The 23,223-nt window shown below is 42.8% G+C and overlaps 1 protein-coding gene across 1 annotated transcript in view; it reads right to left on the reverse strand.

The window, feature by feature from the left end:
- LOC129860884 (E3 ubiquitin-protein ligase MIB2-like) overlaps positions 1–23,223 on the reverse strand; it is a 63,760-nt gene that overhangs the window by 2,865 nt on the left and 37,672 nt on the right. The window contains 10 exon segments of the mRNA XM_055931766.1: positions 152–217; positions 2,146–2,339; positions 2,564–2,742; positions 5,492–5,767; positions 7,148–7,274; positions 14,001–14,155; positions 19,930–20,086; positions 20,713–20,861; positions 20,943–21,076; positions 21,961–22,123. Of these exon segments, the coding sequence (XP_055787741.1) occupies positions 152–217; positions 2,146–2,339; positions 2,564–2,742; positions 5,492–5,767; positions 7,148–7,274; positions 14,001–14,155; positions 19,930–20,086; positions 20,713–20,861; positions 20,943–21,076; positions 21,961–22,123 (1,600 nt within the window).

Below are 23,223 nucleotides of genomic sequence, written 5' to 3' on the forward strand. Positions count from 1 at the left end.
CTTCAACATCACACGGTATTGTGATCTGTACTAGTATTAGTATGACCCGGACATCTTCTATTTATCCATTTCTACCAATGCTCCTCCCCGACACACATCAATAAAAATCTGAAAACAAGACAGGCCTTCTACTCATCTGTGGTATCATTACCTTGTCTTATTTTCTTGGTGATCGTGACCTGGCATTTGATGCATTTCTTCATTCGATGAGCACACTCTGTGGAGAGATTAGGGAGAAGCACAAGGAGTTACCTCAGATCCCAAACATCAAGACCTCAAACCTAAAATAAGGTACCGAGTACAATTGTGGGAACATCAAAGGCCAGTTTCTCCAGACACAGACTAAACCTAGTCCTGGACTAAAACCACTTTCAATGGATCCATTTTAGTCCAGGACTATCCTTAATGCTCCAGATGCCGCCCCCCCCCCCCACCACACACACCATCACAGGGCACCCACACCAGGGCTTGACATTATTTTTTTTGCCACTTACCCTTCTGACAAGTAGGACTGATATTTTTACTTGTCCGAAAGCTGAAGTCACTTGTCCCAACAAAAAAAGGTCCCTAACACCATCGGCCAAAATGGTGACTGAAAATGAGTAAAGTACATAGGAGGAATCTGAAATAATTTTCTAAGCTTGCCCATAGACTACATGTCAAAGTCGTTCCATGGAGGTCCGAGTGTCTTCGGGTTTTTGCTTCTCCTTTGTAATTAATTGATTGAATAAAAGTCACTGATTAGTAAGGAACTCCTCTCACCTGGTTGTCTAGGTCTTAATTGAAAGATAAAACCAAAAACTAGCAGACACTTGGCTCTCCATGGAATGAGTTTGACACCCCTGCCATAGACAATATTATTGTCCCCTAGCGACCATCCAAAATAATCTACAAAAAAATAGATAAAAAGAAAGATGACCGCTACACATTTGGCTGGCATGCTACGGGAGGGACAAGAGCAATCATGACATTGACCAAATATATTTAGTGGAGACAAATCTTTTCGAATAGCCTATTCCACTCTGGTGTAGCTGTGGCACGAAGGAGACGTGTAGTAGCCTAGGCCTATCTGTCTATCCGTGTGTACTGAAGCGTGCAGATGGAGCGAGTGACACGGGCAACGAGCCTCGCTGGCTGTGCGTCTTGAGATGGGTTGTAAATCATCATGGGCTGCAGAGCAACTCTGCTGTCCTCAGAACTGGATAATTATAAACGGATTTGCATTTTTGCCTCCTCCTTTCTTATTAGGCCTAGGCTACTCTGTGTTGTAGGTAGGTTGCACATTGCTAGAATAATATGGCAATAGGCCTGGGCCAACTGGGAATTTCTTTCATAAGCTTTCCTCAGCTGTAGCCTATTTCTTTTGATTCCTCATTAGATTTTTCTATTTTGGTATCGTTTGCTCAATTTCACTTCTTGTGGCCTAAAATATTTGTAATTTAAAATAAATCTGTGAATGAGAATAGCATAGACTCCGACGTTCATAATTATTCCCATTTAAAAGCTGCAACTTTAGGACATTAAACACTTTATTGGAATAGTTTGGAAAATACTCTTCATAACTTTAATTTGTCTTAATGCTTTTATGATATTTCAGTTATTAGGATTAGGCTTTTGGTCATTGGGTTGCAATGGCAAGGAAGGATTTTTTTTCTGACCTCGCAACTAAAGTTTTTTCAAATTTCTAATTTGATCTTTATATCTTGCTATTGATTCTTCTAGCTCTCATTATTACCTTAGGCCTCATCTTAAACAATGTAAAACTTTCTGAGATGACTAATTTATTCTTTGATCATGAAATTGCAGGGCAAGACAGATCTAGCATGCATTAAACTGAAAGAGTGACTTAATAGGCCAAGTCATATTCATGTCAAATGGAGAGAAAATAGAACATTTGGGATCCTACAACAATAAGACACTGGAGTGTTGGATATAGGCAATTTACTGAGAATGTCAACCATGTACGCCCTGCTGTGCACTGCAGCATCGCCGCTGCCTTATCCAATTCTGATTCGACTAATTGTTTGATATTGTAATTTTTTACTTGTCCATTTAGACAACTGAAATCTATATTCTGGTTGTCCGACTATTTTTTTATTGCCCCGGACAAGCCTTAATGTCGAGCTCTGTACACTATCCATCTACCTTCGCAGGCAACAATGTGCTGGCAGGGGCAGAAGAGGACGAGCAGGGCCAGCTCGGAGCAGATGAGGCACTCGCTGGGCCCCGGCAGGGCAGGCATGGCCAGGTTGGTCATGGTGTTGGGCGTTGTGTGGACCCGCCGTAGGCTGGTGCTGCTCAGTGACGTGCCACACGTGATGGCCTGCAGCCGCTGCAACCTAAAAGGAACGGATGGATGGAAGACTGATTTGGTACACATACTGTATGATTAGAGGACAAATCCTATCTTCTTTCTTTTGGTTAGTTATTTGTTCTGGTCTTTTCTTTATCACTTATTTTAAAGCCCATTTATGTCTGATTGGGGCATTAATCTCCAGGCTGAGCCATCGGAGTGAGGAGTGTGAGAGGTGTTGTTATAATAGTCACTGGCTGCTGTATGTACCGGTACTTCTCGGAGAAGCTCTTGATGAGCTGCAGCACGGCTGTATCCGCCACCAAGTCCAGGGGGCTCTTGCCCTTGTGGTTCGCATAGTTGATGTCGGCGCCCTCCTGTGCCAGGAAACAGGCGATGGCCGCACCCACGCTCAGCTCCGTGTTACCCATCAGCCCCGAGCTGCTCAGCTACACAGGAGACATGAAGAGGGAGGGGAAGAAGAAAGAGAATTGAGTTCTGATGAGCCTTTAATCTGGTAAATTAAAGGAATCACATAAGTGAGCTTGAAAGCCGCACACATAAGATATAGCAGAGAGAGACAGACAGTACAGTGCACAACAACCACACCAAGATTACTGGGGACATAAGATTACACTAAAGCTAGTAATTGATCATTAGTATAAATTCATCAATAATCTTCTATTAATTATAGTAATCAGTGGCATGTCAGAGATGCAAGCTGCACACCTGTTTACTAAATTCAAAGGGCATGTCTGGTCCTCATACACAGACTAGAGTACCACAAGGGTGTGTTGTCACTAAACCCAATGCACCCCAGCTGAACAAATCCAGAACCCCCCCCTCCTTTGCTGACAATGTGAATACAGGGTACTAAGACTGGCCACCTTGAGATGTGCATGTGTGTTTGTGTTTGTTTACCCCATCCATCCACCAAGCCCCAAAAAAGGCTTGGCGGTTGGCCAGCATTGTTTGAGCGCTGCAGTGTTTGAGGTCGTGCCGATATGAGAGGATGCCCTTCGGCAGTGGCAGCTAGAACACAATGCTGATGATTTTCATTTACATAAAGCTCTTCTCAAAATAACAGTGCTTTATGTTGTAATTGTGCAGTTATTGGGGGGTAACTAATTCCTTCCACCAACAATCTGTTGCACCTACCTGGGGGTGCAGTCATACAAGGCTCTGTTGTTACCTTGTCCATATTGTAAAAGAGAATTAATTCCCAATAACCTACCTAGCTAATAGAAGGAACACATTTTTTGAATAGAGGTGAGGAGTGATTGTGCCTACAGTGGGAAGAACAAGTATTGGATACACTGCCGATTTTGCAGGTTTTCCTACTTACAAAGCATGTAGAGGTCTGTCATTTTTATCATAGGTACACTTCAACTGTGAGAGACGGAATCTAAAACAAAAATCGAGAATCACATTGTATGATTTTGAAGTAATTAATTTGCATTTAAATTGCATGACATAAGTATTTGATACATCAGAAAAGCAGAACTTAATATTTGGTACAGAAACCTTTGTTTGCTATTACAGAGATCATACATTTCCTGTAGTTCTTGATCAGGTTTGCACACACTGCAGCAGGGATTTTGGCCCACTCCTCCTCCGAGGCAGTCGCTGGGCAATACGGACTTTCAGCACCCTCCAAAGATTTTCTATTGGGTTCAGGTCTGGAGACTGGCTAGGCCACTCCAGGACCTTGAGATGCTTCTTACGGAGCCACTCCTTAGTTGCCCTGGCTGTGTGTTTCGGGTCGTTGTCATGCTGGAAGACCCAGCCATGACCCATCTTCAATGCTCTTACTGAGGGAAGGAGGTTGTTGGCCAAGATCTTGCGATACATGGCCCCATCCATCCTCCCCTCAATACGGTGCAGTCGTCCTGTCCCCTTTGCAGAAAAGCATCCCCAAAGAATGATGTTTCCACCTCCATGCTTCACGGTTGGGATGGTGTTCTTGGGGTTGTACTCATCCTTCTTCTTCCTCCAAACACAGCGAGTGGAGTTTAGACCAAAAAGCTCTATTTTTGTCTCATCAGACCACATGACCTTCTCCCATTCCTCCTCTGGATCATCCAGATGGTCATTGGCAAACTTCAGACGGGCCTGGACATGCGCTGGCTTGAGCAGGGGGACCTTGCGTGCGCTGCAGGATTTTAATCCATGACGGCGTAGTGTGTTACTAATGGTTTTCTTTGAGACTGTGGTCCCAGCTCTCTTCAGGTCATTGACCAGGTCCTGCCGTGTTGTTCTGGGTTGATCCCTCACCTTCCTCATGATCATTGATGCCCCACGAGGTGAGATCTTGCATGGAGCCCCAGACCGAGGGTGGTTGACCGTCATCTTGAACTTCTTCCATTTTCTAATAATTGCGCCAACAGTTGTTGCCTTCTCACCAAGCTGCTTGCCTATTGTCCTGTAGCCCATCCCAGCCTTGTGCAGGTCTACAATTTTATCCCTGATGTCCTTACACAGCTTTCTGGTCTTGGCCATTGTGGAGAGGTTGGAGTCTGTTTGATTGAGTGTGTGGACAGGTGTCTTTTATACAGGTAACGAGTTCAAACAGGTGCAGTTAATACAGGTAATGAGTGGAGAACAGGAGGGCCTCTTAAAGAAAAACTAACAGGTCTGTGAGAGCCGGAATCCTTACTGGTTGGTAGGTGATCAAATACTTATGTCATGCAATAAAATGCAAATTAATTACTTAAAAATCATACAATGTGATTTTCTGGATTTTTGTTTTAGATTCCGTCTCTCACAGTTGAAGTGTACCTATGATAAAAAATTACAGACCTCTACATGCTTTGTAAGTAGGAAAACCTGCAAAATCGGCAGTGTATCAAATACTTGTTCTCCCCACTGTATATGAAGAAGGGGGAGAAGATCTCACACCATCCTTCTCCTGGCCTGGTCTCCATCTTTATGTGCTTTAGCCAACGCCATTGGCTACCATTGTGAACAAAAGTCAGAGGAGTTTGGCTAAAGCACATCTGGGACCAGGCTACCCGGTTAAGGATGTGATCAGGACAACATAGAAGAACTAGTCTGATCGCTGTGTTCACCATTCTAGGAAAAGCAGGATTTTGGCTAGGGGATAGGTCAGTTTCAAATGTATATGAATGGAGGACAATGCTAGAAATGCAGGAATTCCTGACTAATCAAGAAGGATCACACCTCTCCTCACAGTCCTACCTGACAGTAGAGCGAGGACGATGATGAGCCCGGGCCCCCCTCTCCTCTCTCCTGCGTGGTGGTTGTGGTGCTGGAGGTGGCCGGGATGAGCTTGGCATTGGTCAGCTGCGGGCGGCTGAGGGCCACGTGCATGGCCGTGTCCCCGTCCTCGTCCTCCACGTTGACGTCGGCACCCTCGGCCACTAGCAGCTGCACCAAGTCCCCGTGGCCCTGCGTCACCGCCAGCTGCAACGGCGTCTGGTTGCGGTTGTTGCGGATGTTGATGTCGCAGCGGCCCTGAGAGAGGGTGGGTGAGGGGTGAGGGAAAGTTAGTTGGTGTGCTCGTTTTGAAGCGTAAAGTTACACGTTGATTTAATATAACTTTGTGATCATCTTTAGGTATTGCTGTCATTTAAACAATGAAGGTAGGTACAGATGAAGAAGGTACAGATGTTAGATTGTATGCGTTTGCTTTTTATGTTACTGTCCTGTGACTGCCTGGTATCTGTAAGTATTTTACTGTGCTGTTGTGTTCCTATTATGCTGTACTGTACTAAGATTGTGCACGGAGGGGTCAATTGGCTGGAAGAATACAATATTAAGGACAAATGGCTGAGTTCACTTTTCTGGGGCAGAAAAAAGTTAATATGCTTGTGTTTCTTGTCAGAAACATTTAGGTCTTTAGGCCTAAGACATGGTAAAAACAACTAGACCTAATGGTTCCTCATAGAACTTTTTTATATAATTTTAAATGTAGCCTAAATTCAAATCCAGATGCATCTTATTCGAAAGACATAGCCTATAGGATAGGCTAAAATATATTATTTTGTTTAGGCTACTTTATTTATTTTGTTACTTGTAGTTCTTATTTTAAGATTTGTACAGTTAGATAGGAGAAAGGCATATCCTAATAGGCCTATTTTTATTTTTTTGGGATAAGCCAATGTTCATTCGTTTTTAAGTGTTATAAAGAAAGTTCCAAATAATATTTTTTTTTTATCTGATTGTATATCTAGTATTTTTACAGTTCGATAGGCAAAAGGCATAGCCCTTTTGGGCTATAAATGGGCCTATTCGTTTTTAGCCCAATGTTCATTTAAGTGTTATAAAGAATGTTATAAGCAAAATATTAATTTGTTTTATCCGATTGTTGTTGACTTTTATATAAATGCCAAATTTCTAAGCTATTGAAAATACAGACTCATCATTCATTTATTTTTTGTTCCTGATTATTGTAAGTGCTGCTGCGGGAGCACTTAAACTAATATTTATAATATTGTCGAAGTTTAACTTGAAGTAACGTTTATGCAACTTTAATTGACAGTAGGCCTAGCCTATGTGTAGACCTATATTATTGGCTGTTTGGTTTGCAAGGAGGGATTTTTTCCAACAGCACAATTGTTCTAGTACTTGTAATGTTTAGTATGGCATTTCTGTCCCAGTTTCAAAGGATGCTGTCAATGGAGAATTAAGGAAAGTTTCTTGGAAAGTTATTTTAAGCGTTGAAAGTGTTGCATGGAAACAACAACTCTTCTAGCTGCTCCACAACCAAACATGTCATATCTGTTAACAGCCACCAGGAGGAGGTCTCCTTCATAACTCTGGGGAGAAGAGAGCGAAGGGGAGACAGAAAGATATACAGGCTGGGGGAAACCTCTTTTTAGCCCCGTTCCTTACTTCTTTTACAAGGATCTCGGCCACGTCTCGGTGGTTGTTGAGGGCGGCCAGGTGCAGAGCTGAGAAACCGTCCTCCTTCTTGACGTCCACCAGCTGACGCGCCCGAGCCAAGATCTTCTCCGTGGCCCTGTGGAAACAAATAGCCTTGGGTTCAGATGGGTTATATAGTGCACTACTCATATAATGTACATGTTTCGTGCCTTGGGGACAGAAGAGTGCTTTATGGATTATAATCACACACACACACACACACACACACACACACACACACACACACACACACACACACACACACACACACACACACACACACACACATACGGAAACCCTGGAATCAGAGAGACTGTGTTGTGACGTAGGTCAATGTGTCACATCGGTAGCTTAAGGGGCATTTGGATGATGGCACAGACAGCTGTTTCAGGAGCTAGAACTAAGCCGTCATAAGAAGGAAAGGAAATGACACAGCCAGCGAGCCCCAACATGGGTCAGGGATTTCCATTAGGCAGTGCTAAGCGTTTTACTAAGGAGTAGCAGCTCTGAACAGCATTGACCTTCAGCTCTCGGCTGAACTTGCATTAAAGGATTGCCGTTGCTCATTCCTAACACCCACCTCCTCCCCCGTCATACATCTCACTCTACCATCAGTCACTTCCTCCACCATTCCCACACTCAGATAAATCTTCCTCAAGCACTCATCATAATTCACTCTAATCCACACCACATATTCGTGCCACAAAATGTTTTCTATAACTACTTCCCCTTACTTTCGCCAATCTCCATAGTGTGCAAAGTGAGAGGTGGTGGTGGAGAGACTGAGCTGGGGCTTTGAGGACGAATAGGACGGGTGTATTGAATAATCCTGCTTTGTTATTCAAGCACTGGGTTCTGATATTGCAGTCCGTCGAGGGGCTGGCTGGCTGTAAAGCAGGGCTGTCCGTGTCCATCCTCTGCGCCGGCTGCTTTATGGCGTGTGAAATTGAACTCAACAGACCTTAGTCAGTGCCCCAGTCCCTTAGCCCTGGCCTGTACAGTATTATTCAGTTCTCGGGCCACTGCAGACAGGCAGGCTCTTTCCCATTAGTCAGTTGTTTTTAACTTGCATCTCATTTTTAATAATCTAATGTCAACATGAAGCGTTTGCATCTCCAAGTTACTGTTAAATAATTTTAAATGTCATGAGGCATCTATAAATTATATTCTTCAAGAAAAATTGAAATGACCACTACTAAACAGCAGATTAGACATTTGAGTGTCGACTCTTGACTGGGTAACCGTTTAGTGTAAGTAATTACAGTAGTGTACAGTAAAAGCACGGTCAGAGGATGCATAGTTAAATTATTTCTGCTGCGGAGTGCAATAAGGGGGTTTAATGCAGCATTATTTATGATAGCAACAAAGTGGTGCTAATTGCAGCCCTCATTAACACACTCATCTGTTTCAGACGCATTACTGTACACGACCAGCAGAGCTGGCTGGGACTAAACAAAAGGGCTGGGAATTGCCAGGGACCTCACGAAAAGATATTATCATGATGCTTAGGTGCCGATACGATATGTATTGCGATTCTCAAGATACTTAGGTGCCGACACGATATGTAATGTGATTATCATGACTCTACATGTATTGCGATTCGAATCCGAGATTTCCTTGCGATTTGATGTTCCATACATATTTCCCATTATGTCTGGTGCATAGAGACAAGAGAGCATGATAAAAGTTTGATCAGTCATGGAAATAAAAGTGCTGAAAACATGATGGCTCACTATTTTTTTTAAAGATGGAGAACAAGATATACGATGAAAAATACCTGAGTTTTGGTGCAGGTACAGCATTTATATTTTTTATATTTACAAATCAATATAATATCGTCCAAAATAATGTTGCGATATGTAACTGTATAGATCCCCCCCCGTCCCTAGTAAACAACCAGCAGATGGGCATGGTCAGCCAGCCTTGCTAGAAGCAGCTCACCACATACTGTACTACTGGTAGGGGGGACATCCAGGTCATTTGTACCTGCAGTGCGGATCACATAGGAAGGAGGGGAGGCAGGATGGAGGGTGGATAGGGAGGTTGTCACGGCTGCCTCCCTCGCTCCTCCATCAAAAACGCATTTCTCAGATCCCCCCTACCCACTTCACAAGCTCATAGTCCCGCCCCCTCCCCTTGCAGCCCTTGGAAAGTGTTTCTGATTGGATTTTTGCCCAATCACATCTTACCTCGCCTCCCCTCGGTTTAGATTTCTGCATCATTTCCATAATAACCCCTGCACATTCATTAATATTTCCATATCTACGAGGCATTACTGTCTTAACATGAGCTCATACAACACGACTTGAGGGCATTCCAACGCTATGATAATGACTTCACTAGAGAGCAAATGTATTTTTGGGTTCTCATCGTTTGGTATTAATCGTGGACTCATTGGGGAAATAAACATTGCTTCTAAGTGACATTGATTTGAGGAGGTGGAAAGAAATGTAAGTGTGTTCATTTGCTGAGGAATTATGTGACGTAGTTAGAGGGACAGAGGAAGTCATCTCTGATGTTTAATGTTGCTGTGGTTCGACTGTGTGTGAGGGATAAGGCCTAGCTGGGGTGCGTACGGACAGATGGACTGGCCATTGGTTGGGAGCCTGGCTGGGGACTCGGGAAGGAGCACTGAGAGCCCAGGTCACCAGATAGAGAGATTGAGGAAGATTGGAGAGAGGGAAAGAGGGTTAGAAGAGACCGCGGCGAGCGAGAAAGAGGGAAAGAGAGAGAAAGGGCCTCTATGAAGCTCTCTGTCTCATTGTCTGCCTGTGTCTGGGGAGCTCCAGTACTCCTCTGGCTGCCTGCCTCTGCCTTCCGAGGATCCTTTTAGAACTAGGCTCTTTTTCCATTTCCTCAGATAAACTAAATAAATACCTTCACTCAAATAAACAAACGTACATTTCTATTGACAAAAACACCGAAATAAAAACCCAAATAACTAAACAATAAAAGAAAGACACTTGGGCATCTTTCAGCAAAAAACCCGAAAGACCAAAAGCCGAAACGAGTTGGTTCTACTTTTAGCAATAAATACACTTTAAATAAAAATTGAATTCCGTTGTTCCCCACTATACATGCATACAAAACGTTTGTTCATCCACCTCTGGCCTGCTCGCCTCCCTACCTCTGAGGAATTACAGTTCCCGCTCAGCCCAGTCAAAACTGTTCGCTGCTCTGGCACCCCAATGGTGGAACAAACTCCCTCACGACGCCAGGTCAGCGGAGTCAATCACCACCTTCCGGAGACACCTGAAACCCCACCTCTTTAAGGAATACCTAGGATAGGATAAAGTAATCCTTCTACCCCCCCCCCCCCCCCCTTAAAAGAGTTAGATGCACTATTGTAAAGTGGTTGTTCCACTGGATATCATAAGGTGAATGCACCAATTTGTAAGTCGCTCTGGATAAGAGCGTCTGCTAAATGACTTAAATGTAAATGTAAATGAATACCACTGCTGTAATACATGTATGTGTATATTTATGGAATAGAGATACAAGCAGTATAGGGCAGATGTGTGTGTGTGTTTACTGTGGAGTTCAGGCTCGGGGGTGTAGTTGTCATTTAGTCCCCCCAGAGCTGTGGGAGTGAGCTGTGCCAATGTGATGAGAGAATCTGGGCCATAACACGTACTAGTGGCAATAACATCTGCTAAATATGTGTATGTGACCAATAACATTTGATTTGGGGAGGAGGGTCCTGGCTGGTGGCACAAATCCCATACTGATAATATAATTTTTCGTGCTTCAGGTTTAAATCATCTATATGTGACTTTGTTGAGCTTCACAATCAACTGTATAAACTTTTGGATGCTTTGGACATGATTGCTGCCAAACCTTGTCCATAGACTGCTTACAGGGTAAGGAAACCAATATGTAATTTGGGCGAACTATCCCTTTAACAGTAACACAAGTGTCTTGCTATATGGTGTTGGGTTAAGCAAAGCCAGTTACTCTAGACCAGTGGTTCCCAACTCCAGTCCTCCAGTACCCCCAACAGCACACATTTTTGTTGTAGCCCCAGACAAACTCACCTGATTGAACTCATTGAGGGCCTGATGAATAGTTGACAACTTGAATCAGGTGTGCTTGTCTGGGGCTACAATAGAAATGTGTACTGTTGGGGGTACTGGAGGACTGGAGTTCGAAACCACTGGTTACGCCATAACTAACAGACTGTTCTGATGCCAATAGAATGTCTAACAGTTGCGTTCAGATGTACTTCAATCACTTGTTGGGTCTATAAGCATTTGTCTGTCCTCTATTTCAGTCCTATCACCCTGAATAAGGCGCCGTGATGCCCATACGTTGGTGGTTTACCCAATAAATTACTGGGAGCTTGTATAGAGTGTGCAACTCTTTATTATTTTTATAGCCTACAGTTTTCACTGTTTGTCAGCACCTTTACTAACTTTTTTGGGGTGTGCGCCAGCTCAAGCGTTTCACTAGACTCTGGGGTTTAAAGGCCTGACGAAGAACGAAACTGAAAGCAATGTTACAACTTTAAATACTGTTGGGCTGGGTATTCTAGTCATTGCCGAAACAAATGTATTTCACCCTGGCTTTGGTAACTAAACTGATTTCAGATCAAAATCATTGTGGACTCTTTGCCTAGGGTTTTTGTATCTGAAGTGAGAGCTGCGCCTTCTGTCTGTATCTAGTATGTACTTACTCAATGCAACACCGCTACCCTGATTGTTTGAGCACAAACTACCAGTTCATCATCACAAACTGGATGGACAAAGAATGTAGCCTAGCCATGAATGTGTGTGGGACGTCTTGAGTGTCTTCTCTCTCTGTGTTAATAGTGCTGGTGGGAAGGGGAGGGCGAGAGACAGGAGAGCCTGGCTGTTCTCAGTGCTGAGGCTCATGGGAACAGATGCTGTGTGGGAGCTTCCCATCTCAGCCTGGTGTGTGTGTGTGTGTGTTAGGGCTGGACGGTATACGGTATTTTATAATATACTGGTATTGATGCAGGGACCGGTTTGGGTTTTTACTTTATCTTCTATACCGGTATTTTAATGTTTCGTTCACTCTCGGCCCTTTCTCTCCGTGCCAAAATTCCACAGACCTAGCCACGCCCCCTGTCACTCAAGGAGCGCATTTGATGTTCCTCAACCACGAGACACTTGTGTTCAGTCTGCATGGTCAATGCAGCACATGCAATAATGTTGATGACAATAATGCTGTTTTCACTTTGCTTCTTAATATAAATCCACTAGCATTCTATAATGACACTATTAGTTTGTGTTTCTTACATCAGCAAACAGCTATTTTTTCTTTCCTTAGCAAGTTGCCCTAAATCTTGTGAGACGCTAATTGTTGGGAATTGCCAGGGACCTCACGAAAAGATCATGCTAATAATAATGCCGCTAATGCTAATAGCTAATTACCTAGCAAATAAATGTACCGAGTAAGAGCAACCGTAGCTAGCAATACAGCGTGATATTACCATTGATGGTGTAGACCTCAATCAGTATGTCGTTTGTGCAACAGTATCTTCCCAATCAAAGAGGAATATGCAAAGCAATAATATGTTAGCTACATGAAGTACGTAGGAGAAAATTGCAATGTAGTCAAAGTTTATAGGGTCCCCTAAGAAACACATCAGCAATTTAGTTCCTACCCTGTCAAAAAAACTCCTCCCTGGCATTTTAATTCGTTAGAAGTCATTCTATTTCCATGATTCCAACAGTTTTGCACTAATTCGCAAGTCAAATCGCAATTGCAACATTTGGTTAAAGATAAATCCTAAATTATTTGCCCATATTGTGCAGCCCTACGTGGCAGTGTGTAAATTCTCTCAATTGAGCAGTGGTGTAAAGTACTTAAGTAAAAATACTTTCAAGTACTACTTAAGTCATTTTTTTGGTATCTTTACTTTACTATTTTTGACAGCTTTTACTTCACGACATTCCTAAAGTGAATACTGCACTTTTTACTCCATACATTTTCCCTGACACCTAAAAGTACTGTTTACATTTTGAATGCTTAGCAGGACAGGAAAATGGTCCAATTCACACACTTGTCAAGAGAACATCCCTGGTCATCTACTGCCACTGATCTGGAGGACTCACTAAACACAAATGCTTTGTTTGTAAATTATGTCTGACTGTTGGAGTGTGCCCCTGGCTATACGTAAATAAAAAATAACAAGAAAATGGTTTGATTAATATAAGGAATTTGAAATGATTTATACTTTTACTTTTGATACTTAATTACATTTACTTTTGATACTTAAGTATATTTAAACCAAATACTTTTAGACTTTTACTAAAGTTAGATTTTACTGGGTGACTTTCACTTTAATCATTTTCTATTAACACTATCTTTACTTTTACTCAAGTATGATAATTGGGTACTTTTTCGACCACTGCAATTGAGTGCAGGAAATGCATAAATGATAAAAGTGCTGAAATTTGTTTTGGTTGAAGTTGAATTGAACAGTATAAAACCATCAGAATGGAGAAAGACTCATTGATATCACTTAGAATGTATGTGTTGCCATCCTCGGATCACTCACTACTCATAAAGCAAATGTAGAACTTGTGTTATTCAAAAACTAAAAATACAGTCAAATACCGTCATACCGTCCAACTTTAAAAAAAATACTGTGATATAATATTTTGTCCATATCGCCCAGCCCTAGTTTGTGTGTGTGCGAAGAGTATGAGGGTTGTAGTGAGATGTAGCTAGTATGTGTGTGTATTGTCTAGTAGTAGTAGTGTTGATTGTACTCACAGCTTGTCGCCTTTAAGGGTGGCTTGGTGTGTGTAGTTTGTATGAGGTAGTGTGTAGTGTACAGCAGCAGTGTGGTACTCACAGCTTGTTGCCTTTGAGGGCTGCATGGTGCAAGAGGTTGAAGCCGCGGTTGTTCTGCTGGGTGAAGTCGATGTTGGGCACCACCGCCAGGATCTCAATGATGTTCCGGAAGTCTTTGGCGATGGCGTCGTGCAGTGGCGTGTCTCCATACGAGTCCTGGTGGGGTAGGAGGAGAAAGAAGTTAGCCCTATAATAAATTATATGGGGTCAGTTTAGAGGATGGTAGCCCCTAAAGGAGAGGGTTATAACTTGGGCAGGGAGAGCTGATCCTAAATCTGTAAAGCATCTTGTCCTAATAGCAGTCCTGGAGGGAAGTGAGATATGGGATATGGCCGTAATGGTACACATATTCGTACAAAACCATTCGGTACAGAGACCTCAGTTCAGTCAGCACTGTGAACCCAAATTCATAAATAAAAAAATATATAACAAATAAAAACACTAGGCTTATAGGCTATGCATACACTGCGTTGTAAGCCTCAAGTAAATCTGAGCTGAATTTTTTTTTCTGGCTTATTCGGTTAAAAGAACTAGAGCCTATGCGCAAGTTGTAATCTAAATTAAAATCTTAACTGGCGCATTTCAAATTGTCTTTTGTGAGGCGCAGTCCAGAACTCGTTCTGTACAATGGCGAGTGGTGGGGTCGATAAACCAGGAGGATTCTCCATCATCGTTTAAATCTCCAGTTGGGAACATTCTGGCTTCCCAGTAGATTACAACGGCGATGGAAAGAGAGAGTACGTCACCACTGCTCCACGAGAATAGCCAATGCAGCTGCCAACACCTCAAACATGTTGCACATTTACGCCGACATAACCCAGTATCCGACTACCCGAGCAAGACATAACACACACAACTCCAGGCAGCCATTCCACTCCAACTGAGCACGCACACTGCACAAGCGGAAAAATGAAATATCCCGAGCCGTACACAAAACCAGAGACTTGTTGTGAGGCGTAAGGAGCTGTTTTGAGGTGTGGCCATTTGAGGAAAGCCCAGACAGAGAGCTGGAGAGACGTCTAAATGGCTTTAATGAGCTCAACAACTGGACCAAAGTGAGCAGAAAAATCACACAGCCCTTATAGAAAAATGAATCAGGCTGGTGGTGAATGTATCCATTTTAGATAACATAGTACTTTATTAATCACACAAAAAAGGAATACATTTAATTATACCGGCCAATAGATATACCAACGATAAATACACAGTAAAAACACAACAAATGACAAAGACACTAAAAGCAGCACATAATTCGGAAAGTGTTCAGAACCCTCGACTTCTTCCACTTTTTGTTACATTACAGCCTTATTCTATAATGTATTAAAATAATAAAAATTCTCATCAATCTACACAAAATACCCCATAATGACAAAGCAACAACAGGTTTTTAGAATTTTTTGCAAATGTATTAAAAATAAAAACAGAAACACCTTATTTACATAAGTATTCAGACCCTTTGCTATGAGACTCGAAATTGAGCTCTGGTGCATCCTGTTTCAATTGATCATCCTTGGCGTTTCTACAACTTGATTGGAGTCCACCTGTGGTAAATTCAATTGATTGGACATGATTTGGAAAGGCACACACCTGTCTATAGAAGGTCCCACAGTTGACAGTGCATGTCAGAGCAAAAACCAAGCCATGAGGTCGAAGGAATTGTCCATAGAGCTCCGAGACAGGTTTGTGTCGAGGCACAGATCTGGGGAAGGGTACAAACATTTCTGCAGCATTGAAGTTCCCCAAGAACACAGTGGTCTCCATCCTTCTTAAATGGAAAAAGTTTGGAATCACCAAGACTCTTCCTAGAGATGGCTGCCCGGCCAAACTGAGCAACTGGGGGAGAAAGTCCTTGGTAATGGAGGTGACCAAGAACACAATGGTCACTCTGACAGAGCTCCAGAGTTCCTCTGCAGAGATGGGAGAACCTCTGCAGCACTCCACCAATCAGGCCTTTATGGTAGAGTGGCCAGACGGAAGCCACTGCTCAGTAAAAGGCACACGACAGCCCGCTTGGAGTTGCCAAAAACAAAAAGGCACCTAAAGGGCTCTGACCATGAGAAACAAGATTCTCTGGTCTGACAAAACCAAGATTGAACTCTTCGGCCTGAATGCCAAGCGTCACGTCTGGAGGAAACCTGGCACCATCCCTATGGTGAAGCATGGGAGAAAGGGAAAGGGTTGCACAACTGAATGCATTCAACTGAAATGTGTCTTCGGCATTTAATCCAACCACTCTGAATCAGAGAGGTGCGGGGGATGCCTTAATTGACATCTATGTCATCGGCGCCCGGGGAACAGTGGGTTAACTGCCTTGCTCAGGGCCAGAACGACAGATTTTTACCTTGTCAGCACGAGGATTCGATCCAGCAACTTTTCGGTTACTGGCCCAACGCTCCTACCCGCCAGACTACATGCCGTCCCGCATGGTGTTGGCAGTGTCATGCTGTGGGGATGTTTTTCAGCGGCAGGGACTGGGAGACTAGTCAGGATCGAGGGAAAGATGAACGGAGCAAAGTACAGAGAGATCCTTGATGAAAACCTGTTCCAGAGCGCTCAGGACCTCAGACTGGGGCAAAGGTTCACCTTCTAACAGGACAATGACCCTAAGAACACAGCCAAGACAACGCAGGAGTGGCTTTGGGACAAGTCTCTGAATGTCCTTGAGTGGCCCAGCTAGAGCCTTGACTTGAACCCGATCTAACAACTCTGGATAAACCTGAAAATAGATGTGAAGCAATGCTTCCCATCCAACCTGACAGCGCTTGAGAAGATCTGCAGAGAAGAATGGGAGAAACTCCCCAAATACAGGTGTGTCAAGTAGAGGTCGACCGATTATTCGGAATGGCCAATTAATTAGGGCCGATTTCAAGTTTTCATAACAATCGGAAATCTGTAATTTTGGACACCGATTTGGCCGATTAAAAAAAATATATATACTTTTTTTTAAACACCTTTATTTCATCTTTATTTAACTAGGCAAGTTGGTTAAGAACACATTCTTATTTTCAATGATGGTGGAACGGTGGGTTAACTGCCTCGTTCAGGGGCAGAATGACAGATTTTTACCTTGTCAGCTCGGGGGATTCAATCTTGCAACCTTACAGCTACCTAGTCCAACGCTCTAACCACCTGATTACATTGCACTCCACGAGGAGCCTGCCTGTTACGCGAATGCAGTAGAAGCCAAGGTAAGTTGCTAGCTAGCATTAAACTTATCGTATAAAAAACAAAATCAATCAATCAATCATAATCACTAGATAACTACACATGGTTGATGATATTACTAGTTTATCTAGCGTGTCCTGCATTGAATATAATTGATGCGGTGCGTATCGTTGCTCCAATGTGTACCTAACCATAAACATCAATGCCTTTCTTAAAATCAATACACAGAAGTATATATTTTTAAACCTGCATATTTAGCTAAAAGAAATCCAGGTTAGCAGGCAATATTAACCAGGTGAAAATGTGTCACTTCTCTTGCGTTGATTGCACGCAGAGTCAGTGTATATGCAACAGTTTGGGCCGCCTAATTTGCCAGAATTTTACGTAATTATGACATAACATTGAAGGTTGTGCAATGTAACAGGAATATTTAGACTTATGGATGCCACCCGTTAGATAAAATACGGAACGGTTCCGTATTTCACTGAAAGAATAAACGTCTTGTTTTCGAGATTATAGTTTCCGGATTTGACCATATTAATGACATAATACTCGTATTTCTGTGTGTTAATATGTTATAACTAAGTCTATGATTTGATAGAGCAGTCTGACTGAGCGGTGGTAGACAGCAGCAGGCTCATAAGCATTCATTCAAACAGCACTTTCCTGCGTTTTGCCAGAAGCTCTTCGCTGTGCTTCAAGCCTATCAAATCCAGAGATTAGGCTGGTGTAACCGATGTGAAATGGCTAGCTAGTTAGCGGGGTGCGCTCTAATAGCGTTTCAAACGTCACTCGCTTTGAGACTTGGAGTAGTTATTCCCCTTGCTCTGCATGGGTAACGCTGCTTCGAAGGTGGCTGTTGTTGTTGTGTTCCTGGTTCGAGCCCAGGTAGGAGCGAGGAGAGGGATGGAAGCTATACTGTTACACTGGCCATACTAAAGTGCCTATAAGAACATCCAATAGTCAGTCAAAGGTTAATGAAATAAAAATGTCAGAGAAAGAAATAGTCCTATAATTCCTATAATAACTACAACCTAAAACTTCTACCTGGGAATATTGAAGACTCATGTTAAAAGGAACCACCAGCTTTCATATGTTCTCATGTTCTGAGCAAGGAACTTAAACGTTAGCTTTCTTACATGGCACATATTGCACTTTTACTTTCTTCTCCAACACTTTGTTTTTGCATTATTTAAACCAAATTGAACATGTTTCATTATTTATTTGAGGCTAAATTGATTTTATTGATGTATTATATTAAGTTAAAATAAGTGTTCATTCAGTATTGTTGTAATTGTCATTATTACAAATAGAAAAATTAAATTAAATAAAAAATAAAAACGGCAGATTAATCGGTTTCGGCTTTTTTTTGTCCTCCAATAATCAGTATCGGCGTTGAAAAATCATAATCAGTCGACCTCTAGTGTCAAGCTTATACATATTTATACATACATACATACATACATACATACATATGTGTATATATGTATATACGGTTGTGTGTGTGTGTGTGTTTATTTATATATATATAGCACATTTTTTATCCATTAAAATAACATCAAATTGATCTGAAATACAGTGTAGATATTGTTAATGTTGTAAATGACTATTGTAGCTGGAAACTGCAGATTTTTTATGGAATATCTACATAGGCGTTATCAGGTTCTTATTTTTAGTGTAAATAACTCGACGGACACTAGAAAAGCTTAACCAAGTTTAATTCTTCCCAAAGGGTCGATACAGCTGCATTCAGACATCACGTTTCCACCACTCCAATTTAGACACTCCTCCTCTCCAATCCTTATGTTTTATGGTCTGACAGGAAGACGAAGTAATAGAGTAATAAACCGTTCTGTCTCCCTTATGGTGACCTGACCTCAACCCCATTGATGTCTAATCCAAAACTCTCCACCCGTATCACCTATAGCACTCCCGTGAGCACACCTATAGCACTCCTTCTTCCCGTCCACCCAGCACATTCCAAAGCCATCTGTCTCCTACAGATAACCATTAACTTCTGATGTAACAACCATGTTCTATCACCCCGCAGATACTATAGTATTACTTCTGATCTATCATGTCTCTAGTGTAGTAATGTTCAAAGTTTACCCAGAATCCAACAGCGTACAGAGGCCCATTATCAGCAACCATCACTACCATCACTAACAACAGTTTTCAGCTGTGCTAACATAATTGCAAAAGGGTTTTCTAATGATCAATTCGCCTTTTAAAGTGATCAACTTGGATTAGCTAACACAACGTGCCACTGGAATAGAGGAGTGATGGTTGCTGATAATGGGCCTCTGTACGCCTATGTAGATATTCCATTAAAAATCCGCCGTTTCCAGCTACAATAGTCATTAACAACATTAACAATGTCTACACTGTATTTCTGATCAATTTGATGTTATTTTAATGGACAATTTTTTTTGCCTTTCTTTAAAAAACAAGGACATTTCTAAGTGACCCAAAACTATTGAACAGTAGTGTAAAGTGTTTGTTAAAAAGCTCCATAGCAGAAGGTAAAAAGGATCTGCGGTAAAATTCTGTTTTTGCCTAGGTAAAATAAATCTGTCTGCCATTGCACTCTCGATGCTGTTTATCTCAAGAGACTTGTGAGAGTGTGTTTGTGCGTGAATGTGTGTGTGTGTATGTATGGGCAGTGAGCATGACAGGTGAAAGCACGAACAAAAGTAGTGAATTATATCGGGAAAAGGATGCCATTTCAGGCACAGGTAATGTAAATCTTATTAGTCGGTACTGACCTGCAGGTTGATGTCGGCTGAGTGTTCTGACAGCACGCGCACCACGTCGGTGAAGCCCTTGTTGACGGCTATGTGCAGCGCCGTGCACATGGAGTTGTTCAGGAGGTTCACATTGGCCCCTTTGCTCAGCAGCAGCCGCGCAATCTCCGCCTGATTCCTGCACACACACACAAACACTTAGGCCTAAGCATAATCATTTTTCATATCTAGTTAGCATATTAATTTCAATATGCATTACTCGATGCATTTTCATATAATTGTTGTGTTTTTATTTTTTATTTACTCATTCTGATAACAAATTTCAGCTTTGGCAATATTTACCAATGAGTTCCACAACAATAAAGCCTCACTGGATTGGACTGAATTGAAAATGGAGAGTGAACCACTAAAACACGCAGGCCTGAATAACAAACCCACAGCACGAGGCTCATAACAGATCCATCCCAAAGCTGATGCTTGTTTACATGCCATGTAACCACTGAGCAACCCAAGGGATACTTGTAAATCCCATCGATGGCTCATCTTCTCATAGATGGAATCTAAAGCTGTCTATCTAATCCCTGTTCTCTGTCGTGTGGAGGATTAGGCACAAAAGTAATGCCTGTCTGTGTGTGTGTGGAGTGCTTTTACTGAACCCAATGCACCCCAGCTGGAGAAATGGACAAGTCCAAATCCAATTAAATCCAGATAACCCCTCCCCATAACTTGTTTGCTTACAATGTGAATACAGGGTTAAGACGGCCACCTTCAGATGGCCCGTGTGTCTGTGTGTGCTCCTCTCACCCAAAGGCTGTGTAGTGCAGGGCGGTGTCTCCGTCCTCATCCTTCACCTTGATGGAGCTGTTGGCCTGCAGCAGAGCCAGGACCACCTCCATGTGGCCCTGGTGGGCTGCCACCTGCAGCGCCGTCTTGCCCTGGTTCTTTATATCCACCTGGAGAGATGTAACACACACAATCACATTAAGAGATGTAACACACACACACACACAGTCTGCGGTGGGGAGTGAGCGCACCTTGTCAGGGTATTTCTGCACTAGCTCTCTGACTTTGCTGGCACTGCCATGCGCTGCCTCGATGACCAGCCGGCTGGGGTTGTCCTGCTCTGTAGACTGAGACAGCAGCTTTTCCAGGACTGAAATGACTGTGTCTGGAGATGAGAGAGAGGGAGAAAGAAAGAAAGAAAGAAATAAAGAAAGGAGAGAGAGATGGAGAGAAGATCGGGAATAGAGGCCAAAGAAAAAAAGGGGAGAGGGACAGTGAAAGAAGACAATGTAGAGGAGCAAAGGAAGGAGAAAGAAGAGAGTGTGTGTGACATGTTAGTGATGGATTCGAGAGCGTGGGAAACAGTTTGTGCTGCGTTGCCCTCCAGGCCCCTCTAAACCCAGAGAGCACATACATACACACAGAGTTACCAAGACGGTTTGTAAAGTCAAGTCAAAGTACAATCATTGGAATGGGTCAAAATGTCCTCGTGCACCCTAACCCAGCATTATGAGCCTCTCGTCCCATCATTATGAATATGACAGACATAGAAAGAGGGGGGATTGAGTCAATGCACTCAAGACTGGTAGGAGAAGCACACATTCATATACACACATGAGGAGCAGTAGAGGCACATATGCTGATGAGGCCTGTGGAGCTTCCCTCCAACATTTGTTTTATTTTTATTTGACCTTTATTTAACTAGGAAAGTCAGTTAAGAACAAATTCTTATTTACTACATGCATGGACATGATACGGAGAGAGAAACCAGACATTTCAGAGACATGCAAATGAAACCCGTTGGCCATGCATGCGGAGACAGTGACCAGGAGAAACAGAGTTATGATTGGCTGTCTATGCAACAGACAGCCACTGTCACAGTCCTTGGCCAGTAGTGCATGCATGGCTTGCAGCAAGAGTGCTGGAAGAAGAGGGAGGGGTGGAGAGGTCGGGAATAAGGCGAAGGAAGGACAAAAAGCAGAGGTCGCTGGAAGACTGTTGGATAAGAGGCCCACTTCCTCCTTTTTGCGAGGTCTAAGTAGTCCTTACTTCCGGATTCATTGGGGTTTTCAGCAGTCATGAGGTTGGCATCCACCTCCGTGGTTTGGGCTGAGAGGCACGCCGGGTTAAAGGTCCACGTCTGGCCGCCGAAGGCCACGCGCAGGTCCCCGTCTGCGTACACCTTCAGCACCTTGCCCATCTGCCCCAGGGCCTGATCGGAGGAGAAAGGAGGGGGTGTAAAAAAACAGGAGGAGGAAGAAGGGTGGGAGGGCAGAGGAGAGAAGGAGGAGAGTGAAAGAGGACAGTGGTAGAGGACAGTGGTATTGACAGTGTTAGGACACCAGATAGGTAAGCAGGCCTATGGATTCTTTCCCTTTACACTTTCCTCACTTTGTCTCCTTTCCATCACGACCATTGATATGACAAGATTTTAGGTATAAACACTTATCACTGGCCATGAATGAGAGAAGGAGCGTTTCAAAGAACCTCCATCAAACCATGATTCATCTTGCCATCTCAAATGCACTCTTTTCAGTTACCCATGCCACTCAGGGAAGTTCTCAGGGCTTTTATTTATAGGGTAAATAAGATGCTTTGTTTTCGCAGAAGCCTTAAAGGCCCAGTGAAGTGAAAAATTAGCTTTTCCTGTGTTTTATACTATATATCTCCACACTATGAGGTTGGAAAAATACTGTGAAATTGTGAAAATGATAATGCCCTTTTAGTGTAAGAGCTGTTTGAAAAGACCGGCTGAAATGTTAGCCTGTTTTGTTGGGATGATAAGATACACCAGGCGGTAAATTAGTTAGACTAAAGGCATCTGCATGCTTCCCAGCCGAAACAGTTCGGTAGAGTTTGTGCATATATTATGACGACATTTTGTGACGTTTTTGTTCGTTCTGGACTTCGGTGAGGGTTATTACAATTTTTTCTGGAGGCAAGCCTAAGTTCGAAGCCTATGCCCCAAGTCAACAGTAAAGATTCTTCAATAAAGTCTTTGTCGTCATTCAACAAGAGATAATTCATTTTCATGCACATTTCTTCCTAAAGAAATACTGCCCCAAACATCTTAGATGTAAAATTGCTAAGATTGACTAAGATCTCTTCGGCAAAAACGTCAACATTTATGAGATTTCTTGAGTTATCTTAGATTAATTCTGACTATTTTGAGGAAGTGTATTCTGGCTATGGCATCTCAAAATGGACAAACAGTAACTATTGCCGCTTTTTTCAAGTGAAGAGGTCTTTTAAGGGAGTATGCGAGCACACTCGTTCGGTTCGGCTAGCCGAGTTCGGCTAGGTACCTGCTTA

Source organism: Salvelinus fontinalis, chromosome 8, assembly GCF_029448725.1.
Source record: "Salvelinus fontinalis isolate EN_2023a chromosome 8, ASM2944872v1, whole genome shotgun sequence".
Taxonomy (NCBI): Eukaryota; Metazoa; Chordata; class Actinopteri; order Salmoniformes; family Salmonidae; genus Salvelinus; species Salvelinus fontinalis.